General features: G+C 43.4%; 3 protein-coding genes across 3 annotated transcripts; 1 reads left to right on the forward strand and 2 right to left on the reverse strand.

The window, feature by feature from the left end:
• Window positions 1-3,647: 3,647 nt before the first annotated feature.
• Window positions 3,648-8,629, reverse strand: LOC136466008 (uncharacterized). The gene is made up of 5 exons (XM_066464528.1): window positions 8,424-8,629; window positions 7,877-7,963; window positions 6,002-6,185; window positions 5,574-5,855; window positions 3,648-4,182 (listed from the first exon to the last, which is right to left on the reverse strand). The coding sequence occupies exons 1-5, from the start codon at window positions 8,627-8,629 to the stop codon at window positions 3,865-3,867; spliced, it is 1,077 nt and encodes a 358-aa protein (XP_066320625.1). The 3' UTR covers window positions 3,648-3,864.
• Window positions 8,630-10,303: 1,674 nt separating this feature from the next.
• On the reverse strand, window positions 10,304-11,602 carry LOC136544928 (protein EARLY RESPONSIVE TO DEHYDRATION 15-like). The gene is made up of 3 exons (XM_066536989.1): window positions 11,447-11,602; window positions 10,941-11,212; window positions 10,304-10,832 (listed from the first exon to the last, which is right to left on the reverse strand). Exons 2-3 carry the CDS (start codon window positions 11,203-11,205, stop codon window positions 10,681-10,683), a joined length of 417 nt encoding a protein of 138 aa, XP_066393086.1. The 5' UTR covers window positions 11,206-11,212; window positions 11,447-11,602; the 3' UTR covers window positions 10,304-10,680.
• Window positions 11,603-16,999: 5,397 nt separating this feature from the next.
• Window positions 17,000-21,249, forward strand: LOC136499182 (acyl carrier protein 2, mitochondrial-like). Its single transcript, XM_066494881.1, has 2 exons — window positions 17,000-17,325; window positions 20,798-21,249. Exons 1-2 carry the CDS (start codon window positions 17,107-17,109, stop codon window positions 20,972-20,974), a joined length of 396 nt encoding a protein of 131 aa, XP_066350978.1. The 5' UTR covers window positions 17,000-17,106; the 3' UTR covers window positions 20,975-21,249.
• Window positions 21,250-22,292: the final 1,043 nt, after the last annotated feature.

Genomic DNA, 22,292 nt, shown 5'->3' on the forward strand with positions numbered 1-22,292 from the left:
AGAAGCTGGCGTGGTTGTCCACGTGGTCAGCCACGTACCCATGGGATCAAGGCCTGCTCGCCCAGTTGGTCATGGCCACCGTCGGCACTGACAGCCTCGTCGCTGGCCACGGCTGGCCGCGGCGACCCTAGCCCACATCGCGCTCGACCCCCTCGCACGTGAACGCTACCCAGCACCTCCGCTTACGCGTGGCCACGTGCTTCGGCGCCTCGGTGGCTGAGGCTGACCTTGCCTCGCGGTGCACTGCTGCCGCGCTCGCGCGTTGCCGCTGCCGCGCTCGCGCGTTGCCGCTGCCGCTCCTGCATGCTGTCCGCCCCGCCCTGCTCGCTGGCCGCCCGTGAGCGCCGCTACAAAAAGCCGTTGCCGCCGTCCTGTGCCCCGCACCAGGGCGAGCCGATGAGCTCCCTGTTTCCAAATTCGCTTAACTCGATGCCTCCTGCTCCATTTCCTTGCACACATAGCTGCGCCCCAGTTACGGTGTAGCCCCTGGAAGTGACCCCGTTGCAAACCATCCACTGCGAGTGACGAATTTTAGAATCTCGTCGCTGCGGTCCGCCATGGCCGAGTGAGCTCTTGTTGCGCCACGTTCCATCGCCACCAAGCCTCCCCTCGCTCGACCACCGGCATCGTGAGGTAGGGGTCAGCCATGGAGGCACCGGATCATGCGGCCGCGTGTACGCGGAGGCGCTGGAGCAGCGCTCGCGTGCGTGGGGCGCCGGAACGGGGTGGGGCGACGTCCGGCTAGAGGAACAACAGAGGAGAGGTGGTCACGGGGCGAGGAGGTTGAGCACGATGCGGGCCAGGGTCGCCGCGGCCAGCACGGCTAGTGGTGAGGCTGTCGCTGCCGGCGACGGCCATGGCCTGCTGGCCGAGTGCGCCTCGAGCCCATGGGTACGTGGCTAACCACGTGGACGACCACGTCACCTTATAACCTTCTTCGTGTTTATTGTAGACCCAGATGAAATCACTTAGATACATCGAGGAGTTAAACGTGTGATTTCGTAGTTTGGAGACTTAGATGAAACATACCAATACTTTAAGCACCAACTGTACAATTTACTTTTTTATAAAAAAACATTGCCGGCACTGGCACAGCCGCACAGGCGTACCGCGCGCACAGCACCGCGTCCAAGCCAAGCTCAAGCGCCCCGTGGACGGTGGATTGCCAGTTTGCCCCGTCCGCCGCCTCCCTCGCAGCCTCGCCCTCGCCGGTCTATCAGTTCTGCATCTGTGCTTTCGGTTCACAGGTGGCAGCGCTAGCGCGTACCAAGGACAGATTCAGTTCCTGTTACCTTTGCGTCACGTTTTGGTGAGCCTGTTCACGTGAACTTATCGGCTAGAATATATAGTATTTTTCTCTCACAATAAAATAGCTTTAACTGGTTTATCAACCAACTTGACTTATTCGCTGGTTGGTTTCTGGGCTGATAAGTCCAACTAATACTGATTTATTATAAGAGAAAAACATTATTGACTGGCTCACACTGAATGACACCCATCTTTTTTTTCTCTCCCCTCGTCCTCCACTCTCTCTCAGGCTTCCAAGCATGGCGGTGGCGCGGCCCGTCGGCACGCCCCCAATCACGGTTGCGACACGGCCTACCTGCCACGACGAAAGCGTTAGCCCGCCCATGTGCTGCCTGGCACAGCGGCACGGCGGCGCGCTCCTCCGGAGCTGTAACAGCGAGCCCGGATGTTAGTGACGGGAAGGAGAGGAAAGGGGATTGAGAAAAAGTAACGGCAGATCCCTTCATCGAGGCAAGTCAACGCAAGCTAATATCTACTGGTTGTCTCATAAGCCGAGTACTGCTTGGATACCTAAAGCCACAGCACAAGTAATGCAAGGTTGGTTGCTCTGCTTTGCTGTCATTCCTGCCTCGCACGTATTGCTCATCTGGGTCTTGCTTAGTTGGCGAAATTTTTTTTAGAAATGGTACGGTAGCATTTTCATTGTTATTTGGCAATTAGTGTCTAATTATAGTCTAATTAGGCTTAAAAGATTCGTCTCGTGAATTTCGTCTAAACTGTGTAATTAGTTTTATTTTTTATTTATATTTAATGCTTCATGCATGCGTCCAAAGATTCGATGTGACGAAGAATCTTGAAAAAAAAATACAAAATTTTGGAAACTATACAGGCACCTAGAAGAAAACATGTGTGAGAGTTTGCTTTTGGCCACACTAGAAAACATGTGTGAGAGTTTGTTTTTGGCCACAACGCGCGCTTGAGTAAGGCCTTGTTTAAATCAGCGTGTAAAGTCACGAGATATCACATCGGATACATGAAGATGTTATATGCTAATAAAAAAATAAATTACAGAATCCGTCAGTAAACCACGAGATAAATTTATTAAGATTAATTAATCCGGCATTAGCATATATGTTACTATATTACTTTATTATCAAATTATAGACTAATTAGGCTTAAAAGATTTACCTAGCAAATTAATCACAAACTGTATAATTAATTATTTTTAATCTATATTTAATACTCTATACATGTATCAAATATTTAATACGACAGAGCATAAAATTTTGGGATAGAACTAAACAAGACCAGGCCTGAGCCCTTCCCAAACGCTCCATGCTGGAGTACTGCCTCAAGCGCCACGTCTGTACAATACATCCAAATTGGCTAAAGCGGTAGTCTCGCAGCGGCTGGTACGAAAATACGGTCTATGCCGGTACGGAAAATACTGTTCATATTATGTAAAAACACTGTTTATACCGTTATGAAAATACTGTTCATGTTGTTATGAAAATACTGTTTATACTAGTATTTTGTGAAAAAAATATAGCTCCGATCGAGAAAAAAAAAAGCAAGCCAGCCATCCCAACACCTGACAAAAAGCAGAGGCGAGCACGTGTTGGGGCTAAACAGCCTGTTTGGTTGGCTGGTTCATATCATTGCTGGTTCGTAAAAAAATACTGCTGACTAATTTATATGAGAAAAAAATATTATTTTAATTAAAAATTTACGATCATTTACAACAAGCAACAGCCAAACAAAAAATGGTAGCTTCCAACTGCTCCGATGGGACAAGACTATGCTGTAGCAGAAAAAAAAAAAAGCGAGTGCATGATGAGGAGAGAGAGATATACGTGGTCCCAGCAATGACATACTACACTAGTAGTTAGCGTTGTGAAGCATAGTGGCCTCATTTAGTTTTGTCTACGTGGATGGTAACTTTTTTGTGAGGCTAACGGTGGGTGCTGCCTGCGTTGTGGTGCCCTGATGGTTCTGCTTTTCGTTAGATAAAGCAGTTATGCTCCTGCAAGCCTCTATAACAACCAAGGCCAACACTTTCATTGATACGGTAGTCAGTAAATGAATGGAGCAGCTAATCAAATTTTAAATTGCCAATCCAACATTGCATATTCTGACCTTCGTAGTGACAATACCCTTTATAGGTTAAGGTTTATGCAAAACCATCGACAAGAAGACCACTATATGCAGGGAAGTAAGCACTTCTGAAATCTATAACCTAGGAATTTTATTAAAAACAATACACACATTCAAGCTCGTCAATCACTAACGACCCCTGCAACCAGTCCCACACGTACCTGCAACAAAAGTACCCCGTTATGATTTGTTCAAATAGAGAACAATTAAAGCATCTGTTGACAATGAAATATTTGTTAGCTTCAACAACCAAATAATATCAGGCAGCTCAAACAAATACATCGCATCACACAACTTATAACAAGTTCAGGAAAAAGAATACGACACATGTTTTTTGACCACAGGCCCCGTTACAAGACAGAAACCTCAACACAACTAGGACAACAATAAATGTAAAGGATACAATACGACACTCAAATGCCATAGTTGCTTCACACCAAACTCAACATCCCAGCTACTGAACTACTTGTTGTTCTTGTTCATTTGATATGTCAGCCAAGCCATACGTTCTTCAGATGTCAGTAGATTCTTGAACACCCGCCGGGTCACTGAGTCCTCGAACAAATCCGTTGCAAAGAAGAACATGTCTGAAGTAGATGGCACACCATCTTCTCGTAAAAGTTGCATAGCTTCGTCAACCTCGGTCTGTTCACGGGTCCACTCTCTATCCCGTGATGCGCTCCTTGCAGCAATGCTCTCAGACAACCGGGCCATGTACCCCCATACGGCCTTCAGGTGGAGAGCATGAAGATGTTGAGGAGGAAGCCATTTCAGCTTTGCCTACCAAAATTCAGGAGTCAGTCAGGACAAAAATGTACAGGCAGAATAGACAAAAAAATCACTTGCACACTTTGATGTTGCAGGTGTATTGATATATTAGCTTTAAAGAAGTGGGGTTTCAAAAAGATTGAAATCTTAGATCAATTGCTGTGCTTAGCTATATTTGTAAAGTTATCTAGGAGCATTGTCAAATCACATCAACTATGATGTTGAACAGACAAGCTCAAGCATTATGAAGACATCTGGACCAAATCCTTTTCCCCTTGTGCAATGAAACAAATAAAAAAATGATACCCATTGAATGACCAGACTAATTATATGCACAGGAGGCTTGAAACACATCAAGCTGTATTGTTTAACAAGTTGAATAAATATCTTTTCAGATTTTACTAATGTTAGAAAAACAAGTTAAATCATGCATGATCGATTGCCGTGCTTAGTTATATCTGTACACTTCTCAAGGAGCACTGGCAAATCACATTTCACATCAGGTATGCTGTACAGACTGGTTCAAGGATTATAAAGACATGTGGACCAAGGCCTTGTTTAGTTGGTGAAATTTTTTGGGAAATGGTACTGTAGCACTTTCGTTGTTATTTGGTAATTAGTGTCCAATCATAGTCTAATTAGGCTTAAAAGATTCGTCTCGTGAATTAATTAGTTTTATTTTTTATTTATATTTAATGCTTCATGCATGCGTCCAAAGATTCGATGTGACGAGGAATCTTGAAAAATTTTGCAAAATTTTAGAAACTAAACAGGCACCAAATCCTTTTCCACTTGCAAAACAAAAGGAAAAAAACAATTTTTATTGAATGACAAAAGTAATCATGTACACAAGAGGCTACAGGAACATCATAAATACCTTCCCAAATTTACTAATTTTACAAACAGTTACAGCATGCACAAACATATAACGACTCATCTGAAATTATGTATTAATCAATGTAGTAATTATTTACAAAAGCGAATGAACAAACATGTAATTTATCGATGGTACACCAGAAAGGCGGCTTCTTGTTAACAGGGGCCTAGTGTGTATCTTTTATCAATTGTATCCAAACAAGCAACACATCAGACATGATGCACACAAATTGTAAAAGAAATTCAGGCTTTATCTGTCGCGTATGTAATACAAAAAGCAGTAGGAAGAATACTAAGAATGAAGGCAAAAAATGAAGACAAAAAACTAAGAACCAACATGGCAATTTGTCAAGCTGCGTGGTACACAGTGGATCGGAAGTAAATAAAAACATATAAAATTTTAGGGCCTCGGTAATACATGCTCACCACATGCTAGGCAAACAAAAGTAAGGCTGAAGTCGGCAAGGGAGTCAATCTAACTGTGAGACAGTAGGCAAAGCCGACGCAAGGATTGAAATGATACTGACCGTAGAGGCGGAGCCCGGAGTTGGCGGAAGTGCAGCACCGCAGGCGAGGATGCTGGAAGCCGAGATGAGTAGAGGCCGGAGGTGGAGGTGCTGCCGTGCGAGGTCGCCGTTCCTGCTCAGGAACGCCCGCCGCTGGTAGGGAACGGATGAATGCAGAGTCTCCCTCCTCACGCCGACCTTGCTGGAAGCTGAAAACAGTGGGCGGCGCCGGCGGCCAGCCTTCAAACCAACCAACAGTGATGTTTTTCCACCTAATTGTTCTACACATGAAATTTCAGATTCCTGCAAGAACCAGCATAGTAGAAAGCTCCGTTGGACAGGATGCACAACTAATCACCAAGCATGGGAGAAAGCTGCCATCTATCAACACGAAAGAATCAAAATGGAGGGCACGAACTGAGACGGGAAGGAAGAAATAGAAAAATCACCTGCTCAAGCAGGTCCGCGGCCGCGGTGACGGAGCCAAGTTCGATTTTTGGAGAGAGATTTAGCGAGGGAGCCGTGGTATGCAGCAGGGAGAGGGGACGAGGAGGTACCGGACGTCCCGAGGAAGCATTCAAATGGATCTTGGGGGGAGACGAACAGAGGCCACCAGGCTGTATACAAGAGTTACTTTTTCAAGGGCAATATGGTAATTTCGCGTGCCACTTCAGCCTATCCCGCCCAAACCCATCCCCGCCGGTGGGTTTTGAACCACGAAGCGCGTAACCCCACCTAGAAAACTGGACTTCCAAAGTTCGAATCCCCCGTCGGTCATCTGGTACGATGAACGGTGTTAAAATATGAAATGTAAATGAAATAACAGAAGGGAGGAAGATGCGAGAGGAAACGTGGAAGTTTTCTGGAACGTCTTTCCGCTTTGGCGAATGCGAGGCGACTTCGGGAGTGTGCGCTCTCAGGGACTGTTTGGATGACAGGTTTTCAAACGAATTTTGGGGAAATAAATTTCAAAAAAAAAAATATCACTTCATAGTGTTTAGAATGAAGGAATGTTGAGTTTCCTTCCAAAGAGAAAAAATCTATAGTACAGTGATAAACATAGAAAATAAAACATCCACTCTAACCTAAGAATAAGAAAAAGAATATTTGCTCTTCTTGTCTCAGCTATGCTTGCTTATGCCCCTATACATTTTTTTTCTTCATTCCAAACAACTCAAAGTATCCATTCCTATATTTTTCATTATTCACTGTATCTTATGTGTGTATATTTTTCCATTCCTCTGTTTTATATTCCCTTTGTTCTAAATAAACCCTCACCAGAAGGACCACTAGTCACCCTCGCCTTTGGGGTTGTCATGGCCTTCCGAGGTGGGGTAGACGTTGACTGTGGTTCTCTATTGGTGGGTGGGGATGGTGTCTACGTTTGTTAGGGTTAGTAGGTTAGTGTCCAGGAGGTGGCGGTGTGCGTGACGTCGGCATCTCTGTGGAATAAGGTTCTTTCGGTCTCTTCCTCGACTCATCGGTGTTTGCTACAGCACCGGCGACAGGTCCATGAAGGCAGACAGCTTGTTCGGCTCATCAAGTCTCTCCTTGTTTCAGCTTGTTTCAGCTTATTCTCTCTCACAGAATACTATTGAATCATCCGAAATCATATCAGCCGAACGAGCCCAGAATCTAGTAGATCTTGTGCTTTCCTCCATGGGTTAGTTCTAGATCTTCCTGACTCATGTATAGGAGTCCTAACTCCTGAATATGAGTTTTTGGGCTGCTTTGTTCTTCCGTCTTCTTCAGCAGTGGTGCCAGCAGCATGTTACAAAGCATGTGATAGGGTGGCATATTAATCATGGGAATCGAATTTGGTGACATCAATATGACAAGAAAATGCCTATATGACATAATTATTGGCAATATGATGCAAATATAAAATGTTCTAAATAATTTGGTTTAGATTCTTTGGTACATGGACGTAAGGATTGATTATCAATATGTGATACTCTTTTAATTCCTAGCATTCTATGTGTGGTACGAATCTCTCCTAATGTTTGGAACTATCTTTAAATTGTGATCAACATTAGGACAACAGCATCCCGTCCTCCTTTATTTCTTACCGGACGTTGCCTTATAGATTTGATGTATTTTTTTATAAGCTTAGTTATTTTAAAAAATATATATATAATAAAAAACTAAAACAACCTACGCTTTGTGATAGCAGAGCAAACGATAGCATGAAAAATCGCCTTTTTATCTTGTCCCTGTCGCTTCAGAGTCTGCTCATGTGCTCAACATGTGATTATGTGAAGTATGCCACGGGTAAAAGGGTCGTTAGCTGCACGTCAGAACCCAGAACACAGTCACGGGCTTACGGCGCGGCGAACAATTCGTCGGCCAGATTTGGCAAAAGAAACGGGTGGTCTCGACTGATGGAAGGAAAAAAAACACGGTAGCCAAACCTGCGGCAAGTTATGGACAGGATCCAAATAACAGCGTAATGTCGGTGTGTTAAGAGCAACCACGACAGAAACCAGTCCACAGGGAATTAAATATTTACTATCAGGTAGCTGAAATATTACGGGGCTGGTCTATAAGCTGTCCATAGGAAAAAGGTACCCATAGCACTATGGACAGCTCATAAGAAAATAAAAAAACTGTATTTACACTGTACACAACGCAGTAAATAATGAAAGAGCCGTCGGCTTTGGAAGGTAGCCGTTGGGCGTTGGCCTCCTCCCGTGCATGCCTTCTTTGTTGAACCCCTCTATGTGTGTCTACAAAACTGAGGCTTTGTGCTCAATTCTCACACCTGAGATTCAACTCTAGATCACAACGATGAAACCCCCTAGAAGCTTTTCAAGCCTCCTGAATCTCTCCAACCCAATACTCAGAGGGTAGTGGCCAAATCCCACCACCAACACTTCAATCTCAGTTTTCCTTTGGAACATCCAATTCTCTTCAGAACTTCGATCATTTTGGTCCTCCAGGAATCCACCCACCATATGGCCATTCTCCTCCCAGATTTCAAGGTGTTCAACAGCAAGTGAGTTGACTACAAGCCCCTTCACCGAGCTTTCAAGGATTTCATCTCCGTGAAAGTGCACCTGCAGACAATAGGCCACCATCAGTGCTGCAATTTGCCTATTTTGGTGGAGTTGCAGCCAACATTTCTTCCCATGGATCCGAGTCTAGTTCTCGATGCTCCGCACAACAAGAGAAAGGAGATATGAGTAGGTTGCCGCCCGATCTGAGCACGGAAGTTGGAGATCTGAGGTGCAAGGGGAAGGCCATGGTCGGATTCAGTGCGAGGAAGGAGATCGGGTACGGAGAAGACGGTGGTGGAGATAGGTACGCGGAGCTGTGACGCTGTGAACCTCTCTCACGAGCAACAGATAGGGGAAGTTGAGGGCGTGGGATTTTTTTATTTGGCTGTGGGACCTAGCCTTCTGGACAGCTGATCCAGATACATTGTGAGCTGCAACTTAAGCTGGTCCATATACATTGAGCTTGCTCTAAGGAAGCGAACCAAACACGGCGGCAGTCTGTTCCATAACCTCTAAGCTCTAACGCCGAATTGATGGTGCTCACTGCTCAGAGCCTCAGAACTGCATAGATAACTTCAGACTGGATGATAAAGCAAAACATGACAGCAGGCAGGCATTTTTCTTCAAGTCTTCAAGGCAAAGACATGGCGTGGTTCACCTTTGCATGGCTTGCAACTTGCAAGCATGACTCAGAGGAATAATGTTTTCCTCTTACAATATTTTAGCATAATCGGTAGCCTAAACCAAATTTCAGCGAAGGCGAACAAGGCCAGAATTTCTCGTTCATCTGCGTGTCCTTTTCGTGACTCATCTGGCAGCAAAGGCAAAACATACCCGGCTGAACGAAGCGGCAAGGTAGGTGTTATCAGACGTGTAGCAGAGCAGAGCTCTTGTTTAGAATTTTGTTTATCGGAGTCGGAGCGCTGAACGTTGGAACTGATGTTTATACGTGAAGGGAAAAACAAGGATTTTTGTCCATTTGACTTGCCAGAAGCACACAACTTCATTTGACTTGGCCGGTACTAGTACCTAGATAACAATGGCCTCGTTTAGATGCTGAAAAAATTTCAACTCGATGAATAGTACCACTTTCGTCTTATTTGACAAATATTGTCCAATCGTGTACCAACTAGGCTCAAAAGATTCATCTCGTGATTTCCAACTAAACTGTGTAATTAGTTATTTTTTTACCTACATTTAATACTCCATGCAAGCGGCTAAAAATTGATGTGATGGAGAGAGAGTGAAAAAACTTGGAATTTTGGTGGCATCTAAACAAGGCAAATGTCATCGTGGCTTACACGACTTACGTTAGTTGCTTAGAATATATAGCTTTGCTCCTTGTTTAAACGATCTTGCTTCATGAGTTTGCCCTGTTCGCTGGGTGATAATCCATGGCTAAAAGTACTATTGACTAATTTAGTATAAAAGAAAAATATTATTCGTTATTGAAAAATATGACTTATAAGCTAAGTGAACAGGACGAATCTTATCAGTCAAAACCCGGGGCAGCAGCAGCAGAAGACAGCGCCCAACCGACAGCCTGTTGGTTTCATATGATCATGAATTATTTACTGCTGACTAATTTGGTATAAGAGAGCTTATAATCCACGATCTTATACGAGCTGCTAAGAGTGCGTGCTGTATGATATAAATTCACATATCAGTAGATATAAATTCAGGCTCATGTACCAGTACTGAAGAATTCGTCATTGGAAAGCGACATGCACAAAGAAGAAAGAACAGTAGAAGAGCTAGTTGAAACATTAGACTGCCTGCCATTGCACATCACACATTTTACTTACAAAAGTGCATCCTTGACTCAACACTGGGACTCCACCTTCACCCTCTTCCATTTTTGCGGGGTTTCCCTAGACCTAGACACACCGGAGGACTTAACACAACTTAGAGCAGCAGCAGTTAGCTAACCGCTACGTTTTGTTATATTTTTGGTCATTTTTTGATTGCTATACAAAAGGAACTTCTACAGTTGTACTACTACTCGTCACTACTCGAACCACCAGTACTTCACTTGAAACTTTGAAAGAGCAGAGCAGACCCGCAACGGCAGCAGCAGCCAGGAGCAGAGGCTGCAAGAGGGGCAGCAGCCTTGCCGAGTTCCCCATGCGAACCTAGCGAGGCTGGTGGATCACGCGGGGGGCACTGCTCTTGGGGCTGCCGGCGTACTTGGTCGGCTTCTCGGAATGCCTGGGCTTCTCCCAAAACCCACGCGGGGCGTCGCCGCCCATCGCGGAGGTCAGGTTCAGCGCCTTGAGCACCTCATCTGACGGAGGAAAAACACACCAACGTTCACGTTCGCAGATGAGCTCACTGCGATTCGTCTTTTAAGGAAAAATCTAGAATCGAGTGAGCGAGAGAGGTAGATCCGTACCTGTCTTAAGGACGGCGGCGGGGGCCTGCTCGGGCTGTTCGTCGTAGAAGAGGTCCTCGTCGTCTGGCAGGAGGCTGGCCGCGTCGAGCTGCTCGGCCATCTCGTCCAGGTGGGCGTGCTCGCGGGACCAGTGGTCGCGGAACCAGGCGGTGGTGGTTATGAGGTCCCACCACTGCGGCGAGAAGTCCTCCACCTGCAGCAGCGCCGCCGGGATGAAGAGCGGCGCGTCCGGGTTCAGCGACGACGAAACCGCCACGGCGCTCATGGTTCACCTGATGATTATTACAGCAGATCAGATCCGGACGCATATATCAGATCACAGACAGCGGGAAACCAAAAGGAACCCACGAGCTCTCCTGGTGGATGGAAGGATTCGACCACCAGGGAAACGAAAACTCGCAGATCTAGAACCGCACGGATCGTGACAGGCGACGATCTAGGCGCGAACGCGACGCCAGGCTACAGATCTGCGCTAGGAGGGCGGATGGTTCGTTCCCGACGCTCACCTTCCGGTTCCTGGATGGATAGATCTGATCTGCCTGGCGGAGCCGCGGGGGGCCTCGGCGACGACGGAAAGAAGGGGAACGAAAACGAAATATCAGCGGAGGTGTGAGTGGGCCAGCGACCAGCGAGTGAGCTTCTGATCTGATGCCCAGTGAACTCCGCGAGGACTCGGATTTATAGGAGGGACGGCACGCGGAGCCAGCGACCGAGCGAACCTTCCTCCCTGCTGCTGCTGGGCCGGACCGGAAAACGTGTCGCCGTAAGGCAGCTTCCGGTCTGGGCCGTCCGCCCGTCCGTGCGCGTCGGTGCCCCATGCCCAACACAAAATCCTTCAAATGAAAAAAAAAAGAATGACAGGCACAGGCGGACAGCACTCTCTGTTAGGCCTGTTTAGATCCCACCCAAAATCCAAAATTTTTCAAGATTTTTCATCACATTAAATCTTGCGGCACATGCATAGAGCATTAAATGTAGGTAAAAAGAATAACTAATTGCACAGTTTGCCCGTAATTGGCGAGACGAATCTTTTAAGCCTAAATAGTCCATAATTGGACAATTTTTATCAAATACAAACGAAAATGCTACCGTAGCCAAAAGTCAAAAATTTTCACATCTAAACGGGGCCTTACTCTCTTGTCACTTCCAAGTCCGAGGTGGGTCACTCGATAGCATGGTTTTAAACAGTCTATTATAATAATTTTATTATTATGGTTTCGCTATGGTTCTTCGTAGGACCTATCGTCACGCAATTATTAGTTGTTTTGTTGCTATTGTTAATAATATTTTAGCTTCACTAACATCGCTATTTGGTTTTACAGCGATATAACTGAGATATATCTTTAGTCTAGCATACTCTAATCTATGTGTCTCCTTGTTTTACTGTTATCGTTAATAATATTTTAGCTTCGCTAACATCGCTATTTGGTTTAATAGCAACTAGAAGGATACTCCGCGCGTTGCTGCGGAACTTTCTCCAAAGTAGCAAGCTATGTAATAAGAAACTATATAGGTAAAAAAACTATTTAATAAGTGGACCAAAGCAAAACCCTTTTTTATTTGAATGGTTCATAGTCATTTGAATGTACCACATCCAACCCCTTTTCTATTTGAAAACATAAGCACATGCCCAAAGTTCAAATAGTAGTGGTTTAACCTCTAGTACTTTTTTGTGCAAACTAAAAAGCCTGGATAGTTGGAAAGAAGCAAAGAAATAAGTGAGTAATCACGTTTAAACAGTAAGGAGAAACTCAATATAGAATCAAATTGAAGAAAATGGATGATTATGTAACTATGAAGTAAAAGCTAGCATTATCCTGGAAAAAGGGAAAAATTCCTGACTACAATTTTGAAGATATAATTTGTAGAGGGGATTGATTCTCTAGTAACGGAGGAAGAGGAAAAATGTGTAGCCCTACTCTTGAATTTGTTGATGGCGTCTGTTGCAAGCATGATGCCAGTTAGTTTGCATTCACCTCTACACGATAGTAGACAACCAAGCACGGGAGATAGAGGCGATGAGATATAGAACATATGATGCAGTCGAGACTACGCGTCAAGCAGCAGTGGCTTCGGCCGAGGCAAAATATACATGGCATTGGGGAGAGGAAGCGGTGTGGTGGAATTTGAATCTATTGTGTGGAGTCACATGTTGTACATGATGAATAAATACCATTACTATTACGTGACCCCTTGGCTCCTCGATGGTTTTGCATCAATTATTTCGAGGTCTCTTCATTTCTTGATAATATTTGGTGGAAGTGTAATTTGTAACTGAGCTTAGTAACTTGGTGGGGCCTTGAGATGATGTGGCTTCACATAATTGCAGAAAAAATATTGTAGTGGGGTTTTGCTTTATAAGAGTTATAGATATAACTGAGATATATCTTTAGTCTAGAGTACTCTAATCTATGTCTCAATTTTATATTATTTACTTATGTAATAAACTATTGGATAATTATTGTAATATTCAATATTGAGTGTTGATCACAGCGGTGAGTATATATTTATTGATATGATGAATGTTAGGTAGTGAATTTGGAAACATATTCTTCTAGATCTTCTACATGTGTTTTGTGTATTTGTGTTCTAAAATTTTGCCTAGTTAAATATTATTGTGCATAATTAATTAAGTTTATTATGTTTTCTATAAAAATGCTAAATGAAATAGCTTCTGTTATAGCATACTATAGTATTTTTTATGTTTTTTTGGAGAAGGCCACAGGTAACTGTTTTATCCCGCTATTTAAAACATTAAATTTCACCAAACATATACAAAAATGCACTAATATTTATAGTGCATAATGAGTATTATTAGGTTAACAATGAAATATACTTTCATACTAGTAGTAATCATTTTAGAAGATATAATTTTTTTTTAATATTTTTATTAGATAATTATTTTTGTAAGAAGGTTTTACTCCTCAGAGGTGTGATTAATTTTAGGCTGAATGAAGTACAACTTATTGATTCAAGGTCTCGTGGGCCCTTGTTTAGCTAGTGCAAAGACCGACGATGACAAAGGCCATATGAGCAAGAGAGAAGATTGATGCAATAATAATCATGCAGAAAAGCAAAAGTGGAACCCATTGCATTTTCCCGTTTGAAACACAATGATGATGGAGTGTTTGGTTTTTAGTTGTTTTGTAAAATTCATGTCACATCAAATGTTTAGATGCTAATAAGGAGCATTAAATATAGATTAATTACAAAACCAATTATATAGATAGAGGCTAATTTGCGAGATAATTTTTTAAGCCTAATTAATCTGTCATTAGCATATGTTTACTGTAGCACCATGTCGTCAAATCATGAACTAATTAGACTTAAAAGATTCGTCTCGCAAATTAGTTGCAAGTTGTGTAATTAATTTCATAATTAATCTATATTTAATACTCCGTGCATGTGTCCAAATATTTAGTGTGATAGAAATTTCAGAAGCAGTAACCAAACAGAGCCTAAAGATGCACACGTTGTGTGACACCCATCTCACTCAATCGATGGGTTGTTTTCCTGCCTGATTCATGATCGCTCGCAAGCGATACTGGATCACACTGATAAAGCAAGCTGATGGGACCCGCTGGCCCGTCACGTCAATCATAGTTAGGGCGTGATAATAATTCAGACGATAATTATTGTCCACAGGGGCTACGTGGCCAACAAAATGGGCCACCGTGGAGACGCCAATCATGGAGGGATCGGAGAGGACGATCCATCCATCCTTCCATAGATTTTTACACGAAAAACGGCTCTCGTCCAGTCGCATTCCTGTGTGGTCGGCCTGCATGGACGACAGGACGAGCCGCTTGCTTTGCGTTTATGTCGACACGCCATGCTGGGACACGACCTATAAAATAACTTATAATACACTCCTACATGGAGTACTAATCAGTTTCTAATCCATTTCTTGACTTGCACCGTCGATCTTGTCGGCGCTTTCGGTCCAGACTTAGTAACTGTATATGTTGTTGTTGTTGCACGTTTACAACATTGCTTTATCCTAATTGAGGATGTTGTAGAGCGCATGCTACAAATGAACCGCTACTTTAGCATTTTCTTTTACCTTGTTTCTAGTGGCCGTGCATAAGCACATTATTTATTGAGAGGAAAAGAGAATTACAACGTGTCAACGTTCACAGTGTAAGTCTAGGTTCACCAAGACCAACAAATCCCTACAAGACTAGTTTCACAGGGATCAAATAAAGTTCAGAATTAAGTAATTACATATAAACAATTCGTGACTGGACGACTATCAAATCTAAGATAAGTAGCGAATATAGTGATACAACTAACATCTAAAGGCAACACCTCTAGACAACTAAGACCTCCATACAGTTTCCCTGTTGAAGCGAGCATAAGAGTCACATTAGTCATCACCTTGAGCCATGAACTTTGCAACCATATGAGGAAGAAGACACATCCTTGTCTTTGAGTACGGCTCTATGCAATTCCTCTTTTCCATAAGAGGTCCAAGACTAGGAAGTGATGATGCTAGAGCAAGGGGGAACTGCAGTAGCTTCACCTTCAACAACTAAACTTCTGTTGGGCCTCTGTCGCCCACACTGGTGAGTCCATCCGCTACAAAAAGCTGACCATGATTGTCTTCAATGATGTAAATATGGAAAACATTAATGAGGGCATCTCATTGACGAATAAAGGTGACGGAGCACCAACATGTTCCACGAATGAGGTATGGCAATGAAGCAGGGTATCGGAAATGGCCTTTAGTGGCAAGGCATGGAACAAGAACCAAAGGAACCTTGGTCGCCTCTCAAGGCCGGGCAATGGCAACATTGGATCATTAAAAAGCAAAGCTCGGCATCAAAGAGATTTCTCCTGTCTCGCGCCAGCTCGAGATGGAACATCACATCCTTTGCGTTTGCTAGCTGAACTGCAGGCAACAGGGGGTCCTCGAGCTTTGAGGATAAGAGGGCGGAAGAGGAATTACTCGAAGTAGTGACGACAACAACCACTGACCCATCATGTTGGTGTTAGTGATTGGACAACCCAAACTATCTTGAATAACATAACAAGGGTGGAGTAGCTAGCGCCATTTGAAGAACCACCTCAACCACCTCTATGAGAAGATGACCATCAACAAAAGGTTGTAAGTAGCGGATTTTGTCCTGTAAGAACTTGATGAGCTCAAGATCATCACCGAATAGTGACCTATGAACATCAACCATTCATAGCCAAAGAATGACCTCCTCGGTTATTGCTAACTTAATGCCAATTGGGGATATATTAAGATCCATTGTGCTGTCTTCACCGAGAACCACTACGCCACTTGCAGGAACACCCTAGCTAACTAGAACTGCCCCTGCTAGTGCGGGGGGGGGGGGGGGGGGGTTTGCAAGTAGGCTATAGCTAGCCACGATTGGCCAACCAAAGGAGAGAGAGGCAACCATCAACAGCTAAGGTTGGCCATGCTGTGATCAAGCGCCGGCTAACATAGAAGCAAAGGTTTTACCTTTAGGTGAAGTCATGTTGGTGGTAGGCGTGGAGATCGGTTTCTCGCACGCGAGGGAGCGATTTCTAGCGACTGGGAGCACAAGGAGACCGTAGGTATATGACAAGTTGATATGTGGGTTTTGGAAGCGCGGAAAATTTGGAAGCCATGAATGAAAACCGATGTAGAGCTAGTTTTTTTAGTCATACCAAAAACTGATTTTGGAGGAGTTTTCAGGAGTTGGTGTTACCGCCTGAACACTATAGTTACTTCCTCCGATCTAAGTAAATCTCCGCGTCTTGAATGTACCATAGGTTAAATTTTTGTCCACTTAATCATTTTACAAGTTATATATGATCTATATTTACATCCATCATACAAGTTTTGTACTTGTGGTATATTTTTATCTTTTTTCTAAAAGGAAGCTGGAGTCCAATGAAATTCTGTGAAGACAGATCAATCAAGGAAAACAAAGTATGAGATGAGAAGACATTTTTTTCGAGCAAAGATGAGAAGACAAATGAACAGCTTGACGGGCCGGCCATGACAAACCTGGGCCAAGAATAAACAGGCCCATAGTGTATAGGGTCTAAAGGGACCCAAAAAAACCCACCGGTTCTCCCACCTCCGCTCCGCCGCCGCAACAACCATTTCCTCCTCTCGCTGCCGCCTCCGATCCCCTCCCCGAGGCTTCAGAACCAGTTCATCCAGGCCCAAATGGCGGCGGCGAGGAGCCTGCTTCTGAGGCACCTCCGCTTGGCGGCGGTCCCGTCAGCGGCATCCGTGAGGCCGACGGCGTCGCTGCAGGAGGCCCTGTGGGGGCGGCGGTGGATGTCTTCGGAGGATGCCAAGTGCTCTTTCTTGGACAAGAGCGAGGTCACTGAACGCATCATGAAGGTCGTCAAGAGCTTCCCGAAGATCGATGACCCCTCCAAGGTATATACACTGCTGTCACACTCTCCCTACCGGGCTAGCTGGAACAAGAGGTGCTTGATGGGATCAAACCGACAACCGAATCGAATCGATGCAATAGCTTCTCTGCGAGGAACGAATGTTGTGAGAAACGCAGACGTAGCTGAATTGATGGATCTATTAGCAGTATGCAGTAACGATAAGCATTTCTATGTGTAAATTGGATTAAAGTTCAAAGAGTGGTTTCAGTGTGTTGTGGTATTGTTACTAGTGTTACTTCAACTTGATTCTGTTGATTAGCGTGGATAGTTCATTGTTGGTAAACTTTAGCTAATAGCCTAATACCTAGGGCAATTGCCTAATTTGTTAAGAAATGTTTTATTTTCTTACTCAAAGGAAATTGAGAAATGACTACTAATGAAATGACACATTTTTCTTGTGAAAACAGGCATTAGTGTAAAATTGGGAGTTTTCTATATAGTTTTTGTTAAGTTTATTTGTTTATTTGGGAATTTTTATGGTCAAGATTTTCTTGGGTAAATCAAGTGGAGTACTACTAGGCGCTGTTTTGTTCAGTGTAAACAGTTACTTGGACAGTTACTTGCATAGCTATATTGAGATTCAGCATCAAGAAACCAAATGAAGAAATCCCTAAACAAACACAAGTGTCTGCAAGTGAAACCAGTTAGCAGGCTTGAACTTACATAGACTAGCATAAGAGCATCTCGAAGAGCCTCTCTTAAACTTATTCTCTAAATCATCATTTGGAGAGTCATTTGAATAAAAATCGCGCTCTATATCTTTTCACTCTCCTACAACTTCTCTATATCTCTTGCGCACTCTAGAGAGCCAACCCTGCTCTCAATCTTTGGCTAGCGAGAAATCCGGAATAGAGGATGTTTGTATTTGGAGATCTAATTAAAGTTGTTGGAGGGTATTTTTTCACCGAAATCTCTATTCCTATGAATTAGTAAGGATATAAAGAGGCTCTTGGAGTTGCTCTAAAGTCTGACTAGGCATTTAATTTGTTGCCTTAGCGGCTATGGATTAGGCAGTTGGTCCAGTTATGGACAGAGTCTTCTCTTATTCTCCTGAACAAGCACTTGAGCTGAGGACTTACAAATTCAAGGGGGTTGGAATCAAAACTAGATTTTTTTACTACAATTAGGATGAAGCTAGCTACCGCATGAGAGCTTCTCTTTTTGGATTTCAAATCTCACTATTCTCTGCTTGCCTACTGGCAGGGTAGCACTTGTGCAGAACATCAGAAATCAAGCATTTAAATTAACTCAGGCAGTCGGGCTTCCATGTTGCTTAGCATATCAATATTTATCAATATTTGTAGGTGCTCTAGCTAGGGTGAAGACATGAATGTCAGCACTTAATATTAGTAGTTTCATCATGAGACGAACTTCTGTTATACTATATTGTTAGCCTTTTTCCATATAATGTAGCAGATATTATGCAAAAAAAGAAGCATTCATTTACATGCATATAAAATAGAACATAGTACAATGTAGTAAGGTGTGATGACCTCAACTTTTCTTTCTTTTTTTTTTTTTGAAAGAACCTCATTCTTATTTTTCCAGGTTACAGCAATACCAGTGGTGACTATTTAATAGTTCTACGTTAGCTATTTGTTACAAAAGTGCCTAATCACCATTTTATGCCTGCATTGGTGTAGTTCATGTATAGCATCATCAATAGATCTGTTCATGTGGTAGGCCAAGCTCATCAGGGAATTCATGAGATGCAGCATTTGCTTCCTTCGTCTTGTGTTCCTGCTGCTCATTTGTTGTGACCAATGCATTGGCATGGATATGAAGTTTCTGCTGTTGCTTTTGTTGGCATTGCTGCCTACTCAGTTCTGCACAACTGGTCCTTGGAATTTTAGTCTGCCCATTCATTTGGTTGTACGCCTCTGCACGTGGCAAGAAAACTCCAGTTCCTCTGTTGCTCTGTTTTCCTGGTCACAAAACATATGGTTGCTGCTTTGCCAGAGCAAATCTTGGCAGATTAATGTCTCCTTTCATTACTCTGCCATTGCACAGAAGTGTCCATGTTTTCATTGTCTTGGCATTGTCACTGCGATTAGTGATGTGAACCCATCTTCCCAGCCTATAGACCTGTGGCTTTTGAGGGGGGGGGGGGATGCTGCTGTCTGTAGGAGTTGTTTGCTATGGCATGATGGAGATAATGATGCTGGTATGTCCCCATTGTGCTGTTAAGGATTCTTGCAAGACGCGAGGCAAGTTCCTTAATAGTAAGGTCAAGGTCATCAGCTTTGACAATTCCAATATCCTCAAGGATCTCTGGTGGAAGCCACCGGTGAGCATCGTTGACCTCTATTGTTTGGTACTCAGCCATTTTGAACCAGGATTTAGGCAGGTTTGATGTAATGGGACTAGAAGTATATGGTTGTTGGTGGCTAAGGGAAACTAGGATTTTCTGACTTCTGAGTGCCTTGGGATGGAGGGGAAAGGGAATAAATACTTAACGGTAGACACAATTTTGGCATGATTATTTTATTTTTCTGCTGTTTCTGTTTTGGGATTTTCGGTTTACCATATGCATCTTGTGTGCCTTTTCATGTGTTTTGTGTGGATGGTATGGTGGAATCTTGTCAAGAAGCTTTTCTCGAACAAATCTTGTTTAAAAAGCTATATTTAGGAACTTACGGTTTTGCATACTTTTTTTTGTGTGTTCCTTGGTTCTTCTTGGCTGATTTTGTGGAGTGTTAGTAAGTAGGATCTAAACTAGTTTTTTTCTGAGATTTTATCTGTTCTCAGAAATTTATTTGTACTTTGCAATTCAAAACTCATATTTTTCTTGTTTTCAGCTGCATGAAAAAATATTTATGCTACATTGGATTGCAAGATTATTGGAAATTAATTGTAGGCTATTACTGATCTCTAGTATTTTTGAGGAATTATTCCATACTCTGAAGTAAGTTTGATAAGCACACAGTTATATGAATTTCAGGATTTTAAAAATAAAAAATAACCAGTTATCTAGGTCGTGTAGCTGTAACACAGCACTGTTATTGCATAGGTAGGTGAATGTTATCAGTGAGGGTAAGATTTAGACAGACACTAGTCCAGAAATTGGTTGCTCTTTGTAATTGCATATGTTGGTGCTCCATGCATGGTAACTATGGAAAATCAGCAAGAATAAGTTAGAACCGAGAATTGTTTATAACAGCCCTAACTCATTTCTGTCAGCAATCTAGTTTGCTGCTTGTTATTGTACTTATGTGTGACACTGACAGAACAAGAAAACCTATGCACAGGAAAAAGAAAGAACTGCTCAGGTTTTGAGCTGCTAGCGGGCTTTCACCTTGATTCAGACATCTTACTCCTGTTATCTTTTTTTTCTCTAATCTGTAAAATTCCAATAAGTAAATGCTGTTGAGACATGTGTTTGGTTACATTTTTTTCCTGCAAGCGTAAACGTTTGATGGCAAATCCTCAGTCAGTTTGTTCCCAATGACCTGTAGGTGACACCAGATACCCATTTCAAGAATGATCTTGGCCTAGACAGTTTGGATGCAGTGGAGGTTGTCATGGCCCTTGAAGAGGAATTCAGATTCGAGATACCTGACAATGAAGCTGACAAGATTGACTCCATCAAAGTTGCAGTTGACTTCATTGCCTCACACCCGCAAGCGAAATGATAAGACACATTTCATGCTATAGTTGAGTTATATTGTCATCAATCTCTGCCCTACCCCCTATATTTTTATGAAGAAAGTTTGCCTTGAAGATGTACACTACCGTGACCATTTAGATACTTTTCCTGACGTTACTCCGGAAGGTCTCGAGTTCGTGGTCTCCTAGCATTGCACAGGCGAGGGTAAGGCTTGCCACTGAGTTCTCTGCACTGGGTACGTCCTTTTTGAATCGTCTGCACTAAATAAAATGTTTGAACCTGAGAAGGAACTTGTTTTCTTGGATTCGGCTTTCCCCGCTTATCAAAGAGTGTACATACTTTCGATTGCTTGTATAGGGATGTCAATGAAGCAACCTTCATCTGCACTAGCCACTACTTTCCGCGCTTCGCTGCGGGTAATGTGCTTGGTATAGGAAAAATTTTAAGAAATATGGCTCATATGTCTAATATGTTTTCTCATTGCGTTGGTACGGAAGGTTGGTCTCAGTATTGTAAACGAACATAGAGGCTGGTTGTCATTACATGGTGCCTATTCTAGGCCAGCAAATCAATGACATGGTAGTGGAAAGAAGTATCCGATGGAGTTGGGCTCAAGCAACTAACACACTTAGATTTAAAGTACAACATTGGATAGGATTACATTATAGGTGGAAATAGCAAAAACTACAACACAAGTACTTCTCCTAACGTGAGGGTTTATAAAAAAGTGAATTAGGATACACTCTCCTTAGGCAAAACTACAACACGCATCCAACAACTACGGACGACAACAACGATAAGAGTACAATATAGGAGGACAGCGACGAAAAGCACTACTACTACGGGTACAGCATCCCAAGGCAACTAATCTACCTTGGAACCACACATCTTTATTCCTGTGCTCGACGAATTTTTCTACCGCACTGGCTATGGATCCGCATCTTCTCGTGGCAATGGCTGAGTGAGAGGAACCAAGGGTTCTGCTTGTAACACTTTCGAAGGTGGAGGTGCTGACGGTTCTACATCACCGGTTCTCCTTCTTTCATGCGGGTGGATAGGGATCCCTTCCAAGATCGGGGCATCTTGCCTTTCATCAACCAGCGTCCTCCGTTTGGCCCCAGTGAACAGATAGGCCTCACCCAGCTGATGAACATGCCGATCTTCGGCCTCCTTCAGAGCTTCTGACATGGCAGTCTCCCGGCTCTCAGCAGTTGTAGCACTGGCATACGCTTCGGCGAGCTGCACCTGGAGCATCCGAGTGAAGATCTCGGCTTCTTTAGCACGCCGGAGGCACGCCCTCAGCTCCAAGGCTTGCCGGTCATACTGCTCATCCAGAGCAAGCA

The sequence above is a fragment of the Miscanthus floridulus genome, chromosome 1 (assembly GCF_019320115.1).
Source record: "Miscanthus floridulus cultivar M001 chromosome 1, ASM1932011v1, whole genome shotgun sequence".
Lineage (NCBI taxonomy): Eukaryota > Viridiplantae > Streptophyta > Magnoliopsida > Poales > Poaceae > Miscanthus > Miscanthus floridulus.

Coding starts and splice junctions, on each gene's coding strand:
- LOC136466008 (XM_066464528.1), bottom strand. CDS start 8,629: ATGGTGGCCTATTGTCTGCAGGTGCACTTTCACGGAGATGAAATCCTT. Junction 7,964..8,423: donor AGGAAAACTGAGATTGAAGT/GTTGGTGGTGGG, acceptor AACTTGCCGCAG/GTTTGGCTACCGTGTTTTTT. Junction 6,186..7,876: donor GACGAATTGTTCGCCGCGCC/GTAAGCCCGTGA, acceptor CCCTTGAAAAAG/TAACTCTTGTATACAGCCTG.
- LOC136544928 (XM_066536989.1), bottom strand. CDS start 11,205: ATGAGCGCCGTGGCGGTTTCGTCGTCGCTGAACCCGGACGCGCCGCTC. Junction 10,833..10,940: donor CGCCGCCGTCCTTAAGACAG/GTACGGATCTAC, acceptor TTCCTCCGTCAG/ATGAGGTGCTCAAGGCGCTG.
- LOC136499182 (XM_066494881.1), top strand. CDS start 17,107: ATGGCGGCGGCGAGGAGCCTGCTTCTGAGGCACCTCCGCTTGGCGGCG. Junction 17,326..20,797: donor AGATCGATGACCCCTCCAAG/GTATATACACTG, acceptor AATGACCTGTAG/GTGACACCAGATACCCATTT.